Source organism: Hipposideros armiger, unplaced genomic scaffold, assembly GCF_001890085.2.
Source record: "Hipposideros armiger isolate ML-2016 unplaced genomic scaffold, ASM189008v1 scaffold_268, whole genome shotgun sequence".
NCBI classification, from domain to species: domain Eukaryota; kingdom Metazoa; phylum Chordata; class Mammalia; order Chiroptera; family Hipposideridae; genus Hipposideros; species Hipposideros armiger.
The window spans coordinates 557469-563410 of NW_017731618.1; the positions used below are offsets into that span (position 1 = coordinate 557469).

At 35.5% G+C, this 5942-nt stretch overlaps 1 protein-coding gene across 22 annotated transcripts in view; it reads left to right on the forward strand.

Moving 5' to 3' along the window:
* Positions 1-5485, forward strand: part of MAP2 (microtubule associated protein 2) — a 274645-nt gene extending 269160 nt beyond the window's left edge. For 16 of the 22 annotated variants that reach the window (XM_019656879.1, XM_019656881.1, XM_019656874.1 and 13 more), the window contains 2 exons: positions 4531-4612; positions 5423-5485. In XM_019656879.1, coding sequence (XP_019512424.1) covers positions 4531-4612; positions 5423-5469 — 129 coding nt within the window. In that variant the 3' untranslated portion in view covers positions 5470-5485. Of the gene's footprint in view, positions 1-45; positions 159-381; positions 4342-4530; positions 4613-5422 lie in introns of those variants that run through there. The other 6 variants (XM_019656888.1, XM_019656889.1, XM_019656890.1 and 3 more) reach the window with 2 other exon arrangements.
* Positions 5486-5942: the final 457 nt, after the last annotated feature.

Below are 5942 nucleotides of genomic sequence, written 5' to 3' on the forward strand. Positions count from 1 at the left end.
GATTTAATTTTAGCAAGACATTTCAAAGCCTTTCTCCTCTCATAGGTGGTGGGCGTGTGAAAATTGAGAGTGTGAAGCTGGATTTCAAAGAAAAGGCCCAAGCTAAAGTCGGCTCACTTGACAATGCCCACCATGTACCTGGAGGTGGTAATGTCAAGGTAAGATACAATGTCATGCGGTAACCTTGTCTTTTTTTTTTTTTTATCCTTCTGAAATACTCTTCATTCAAATGGGTCCCAGAGTGAGACCTGGACATCTGGGAAGTAGGGAATGGCAGAGCTGAATAGAAGTGAAATTAACCTCAGCTCTGGAAGAGGGAGAAAAGGCTAGGGGCCAGTGAAGATACCGGAGTTAACAAGGACTGATGCTTATTTTGAACAGATTGACAGCCAAAAGCTGAACTTCAGAGAGCACGCGAAGGCCCGTGTGGACCATGGGGCTGAGATCATCACGCAGTCCCCAGGCAGATCCAGCGTGGCATCCCCCCGACGCCTCAGCAACGTCTCCTCTTCGGGAAGCATCAACCTGCTTGAATCCCCTCAGCTTGCCACTTTGGCTGAAGATGTCACCGCTGCACTCGCAAAGCAGGGCTTGTGAATATTTCTCATTTAGCTTTGAAGTCATAATATTTAGGCATGAGCTCTTGGCAGGAGTGGGCTCTGAGCAGGTGTTATGTTCATTCCTTACAAACTATAAAATAAATAATCTCATTCCCAAACTCTAGTAATTGTTACAATTTTATAAAAAAACAACAAAAAAACATGAGTAGCATATGCAGAAATTGACTTGATTTCCATTTGCAACAGGAAGACACTGGCTTTACATGAGTACAATTGGACGGTTATTTTTGCTCTGCTCTGTTTTGCATGGAGTATTATTATTTTAAAAATTGCATTTTTACCTTTCATGTGCCTGATGGCTATCCACTACATTCTGAAAGGCCTTGTTAAAAATCAAAGCTGCTCATTTCACTATTCTGTTGCTGGGTGAAAAGATAGAAGCCGCCCATTGTAACTTATTACAGGTTAAATTAAATCAAGGAGTCTGACTGCAGGAAGGGAAGAGCATGTAAGAAATAAGTTGCTTTTTGGGTTTTTTTTTAAGTGTTATTTTGTATAAATGGGAAGAAAGATTCAATTAAGTTATTAACATTTGGGACCTGGATGATTATATCAGAGTATAAGTCAATTCAATAAATTATTTAACTAATTAAAAGATAGGTACAATGCATTTGAGCTGTGGTTGAGGAAGTGGTATAAAAGTGCTCTACTAGGAACGAAGCACTTTCATTAGGATGGACTCGTGTCTGATTAGAATGTCAGTTGATCAGCTAGATTTGTGTCCACACTACCAGTTTCACACCCCCTTTTCATCTGTTTGATACAGTATTATAGATATAAATATATATATATATATTTCTCTGTGGCCATTTGTGATACTTCCTCATATACTTGAATATTATACTTCCTTATTCACAGTATCTGTGTCTCCTGCACCCTTTGGTGTTGCAATTTTAGGTATGTGAAAGTAGATGTTAGCAGGGTTCGCTCCCTATTTAAAAAAAAATACATTTAAAAAGACAAAAAGTTTTAGCATGAAGTTGCTTTCTGTAACAACTCAAAGCTGTAACCCTGTTTTAGTGCCAGATACAAGTCTCTCCCATGATGCTAGAAAAATTTATTTTTCTTTGCTTTCACCAACATGGAGTTTGTGGGGGTGGGTCCAGTTATACATAAAAGGGTTTACAGATTGTTGGTTTAAGATTATAGATTTATCTCATTTTGAATCACGGAATAGTTTGGGTTTTATTTCTCCAATCATTCATAAAAGACGTGTTAAGATTTCTTCTTCCTTTTTTTTTTTTTTTCCATTTGCTAAAGTTGAAACTAATAGCGGGAATCTGGGACATGTTATCCCATTCTTCCAAATAGTACCTGCTTATTAAATTACCTGATACAAGGTATTTGGCTTCCTTACCCAAAGTAAAGATCCCTGGATCAGAAAGGAAAAATTCAGTATTTTGAGAAGCTATAACTACAAAATAACAAAACATTTGAGATACAGATATCTAAATCAGTTTTTTCAGGACTCCAACATTTCACTCTATAAAGGAATACTATATGACTTCACATTACTAATCAGTAGATAACGCTGTTCTAACTTTATATACAGTCTAGAAATCACAAATCAATTAATTCCTCTTAGAAATCATTCATCTTAGACTTATGAATAAGCAATGAATTAGTCAATGGCCTGAATAAGGCAATGACTTACCAGGCTGAGTGGGTGTATTTTAGTATTTTATCTATTCTTTTTCTTGCTCAGGGCTAGTGGGTTGGATCTGAACAATTACAGGCAGATGATCTGGTAGGTATTTGATTCTTTGAGCCAAATCAATTCCTGAATGTAAGGGAAGAAATGATGAGCATGGATGAGGCAAAAAGGAAGTACCATAGCATCTAAGAAAGCAGCCAAGAAATGCAGACAGAGATACATGGGTGCCATTTTGTGACTCATTGGATATCACCACCCATTTGATTTTCATAAAAGAAACTCAGAGCAAATGTGCACCATTCATTCTCAACTAAGAGCTTTTACATAGGCAAACATGTCTGAAGCTATTTATGAATCAGTTATTTTATACAATATTCGAAAAGTAAGAAACTACCAAATAGGACTATGGATGTGTCTATTTCCTGCCTAATAATTGCTGTGAGGTTTGATTTGACCAATCTGGGAGTTTTTTCCATCAGCTTCCCTTGAAATGTACCAGAAAATAAGAGAAGGAAGAACAGTCATGTGGGGACTTAAGGTATTTGCTTACATGTTTGATAGTATTAGGTAGTGGTTGAAGTTCTCTTGAAAGAAGTTAATAGCTGGTTAGAACAGTTTTAACAAGTGAAACACAAGTATTTTCACCTTGGCTTAAGCTTTTATAAAAGTTAAGAATAAGTGAACATGCTCTACATATTAAAATTCAGTTTCTTATAAATACACATCCAAAACAATGATTATATAAAGCTCTGTTATTAGATTGGGCGTTAACACAAGTGTTTATTTCAAACCACAGCAAAATTATAATAAGTGCTCTTCCTTTGTGTGGAAATGTGATTCTTTATAACCTTATCAAAAAGAAACTGATAATTTGTACCAGTAGAAGAGAGAAACACGCAGGATAAATGTCTTCTTATGGGGATCAGTGGTGGAGCCCATCTTGCCTTCGCTCTCAAGATTAACGGCACAAATTAAGCTTTTTGAGCACCACTCTTGTGGGGACATCCATACGCTGATCTAGAAATTAAAGCTTCATAGTTCCAATTCTAGATCTATTAATGCCAGTTTCTCTCTGGCTTTAGCCTTTGAGAACCTGTTTAAGGATACACAAGTAATCCAGAGCTGTGAAGAGTTAAAAGGCCAACTTCAATGAACTCATCTCCCTGGGTCACCTGCAACCAAGAATTGAATACCTTACAATAATGCAGGAAGGATCCGAGTTTATGATGAGTTTCAAAGGCCATGTTCACTTAGGAACCAACTCTCTCTGGATTCTCCTGCTGAGTTCCAGCAGGGTGATGGGCTGAAATCCCACCCACAAGCAAGACAACTGTGCAGCATCAACCAGGTATGGCTGAAGAGGTTTAAGAGAGAGCTTTGTTAAATGGAAGAATGGACTGATGGTAGTTGGCCTTCTCCACATACTCATATAATAATACAGCAGGAAATGGGATCATCAATCAAAATATAACATTGTGTCAGTATTATTAAAGAAATAATCTCAATGTGGTTGATTCTGACTTAGCTGTAATTATAATTTTTCTTACATTTTTTATGTCACAAAAGGAGGAATATAAACTATTCATTGGCCAAAGTAGCCAAAAAATAAATAAATAAATAATAATAAAAAGGTAGATTCATGGCTTGGAAAGGCAAATTTTAGGCATTCTTTGAAAGATTGATGTGCTAAAATCAGCATTGGTGTTTGTGTTTTTACGCCTAGGATTTTTAGACTTGGTGTGTAGGTTGAGGCCAAGTTCCTCTGCAGGAAAAATCTTATTTTTAAACTAAAAAATGTCAATCATGAAAAATCTACTTCAACTTTAGCAAAAAGAAAAAAAAAATCAACAAAAAGTATACTCTGTATGCTGGGATTCCAAGGTTCCAACACTCCGTTACAAATCTGTGGGGGGTTTCTTTCTTCTGATAATTCTAGAGCCTGTTACCATAGAAAGGCATTTCTTCAATGGCTGGTTGTAGTTAGTTCATGTTTTTCAATCAAAATTTGCAAATGTATTTGTTGCTGTATAGTGATTGTTTTGCAAAATAAAATTGCTTGTCATCTAATAGTTTCAGGTTGTCTCTTCTTNGTGTGGGAGATGCTGTTTTCATGTGTGTGTATGTATTTCAGTTTGGGTTCCTGGATATGTTGTTGTGTGTGTTGTGAGTCTGGATGTGTTTCTAGATTTTATGTGTGAGGTTGGGGGCTTGACCATATCTAAATTACCTTAAGCATTTTTTGTGTGATTCACACAGGTACAGATTGTTACCAAGAAGATAGACCTAAGCCATGTGACATCCAAATGTGGCTCTCTGAAGAACATCCGCCACAGGCCAGGTAAATAAATACTTTTTACTAGCTTGAGAATAATTACATTGGATTCGAGAAATTGACAATCAAAATTTGTGTTGTGAAATACCTAATTGGAAGGATGTTTCAGAATCCTGATACTTAATGCTTTTATTAATAGAAACTTAAGTTAGAAATTCGGGCATCTTCATTTGGAGAAGTAAACAATTACCACAAATAGGCAATATATTAGAGGACAGGTTAAAAATTCAAAGGTGTATAAGATACATTTATCTCTATGTACTCAACATGCTTATGGGAATTCTTTTGAAATATATAGCCTATAAAATACATTGGGACATGTATTCATACATAATTACATGAACTAAAAGCAGCATTTCTAAAGATTTTTTACAAAATTGTTTTTTTCTACATTATGTGAGATAAAGATTGTGCTTAAAGCTGAAGAGATTTATTGATCTGCTGGATTTCTCATATCCTATAGTAGGTCAACAAACACTGAATCCTCAGTACAATGCACTGCTTCCCCAACTTATTTGACCAGGACCTTTTGTTTTTCTAGAATATCTCATGAGACTAGTGCTATAAAGTAGAATTTATATTCATACCTGCCAGGGATTTTTCCCTCTTTGTAGTATGAATCAATGCATCAAGACTTTTCCAACAACCCAATAACATATTATGAGTCATTTTTTCTGAGTATCATGTATTATATATTTTTGCTAAATTCCACCTCTACATATACATATGTAAATAATGGACAATTGTCAAATATGTAACTTCCTTGAGAATATTTTGATATAATTTATATATATATATATCATTGAATTATAAAAGGACAAGAGGAAGCAATTGGTTTTAATCATCTATGCTTGGCATCTTAATTAAACCAGGTAATATATTATTTCTATTTATCATTGTCTCAAGTGTTATCAGAAATTAGGTATAAGAACAATTGTGAGCCAAATAAGATTTTTGACCATGAGAAGATTATTAAGAAGGATCTATTAGTTGAAAAACAAAGGTAATAAGGATACATTTCAAAGTGGATAAACATATTAGATGAAAAAAATGTCTAGAAATCAGACTTTACTTTGGCCAAAGGTATTCATAAAGCAAGTCAAGGAGTTAGAAACTACATCTATATATGGAATCTCCCTTACTAGTTTCAGAACTGCTACCTTTGAATTAGCTTCTGTCTCTCATGAGGCAGCACGGACATGGCCCCATACTGCCTGTCTTCACAGTTCCCCTGTCTATAACTCAAACCTACAAACATTTGGCTGACTTTGTGCTGCTGTGTCAAAAGTGTCCCTAAAGTAGGTGGTCATACTATTTTCTTACAGAATACAAAACA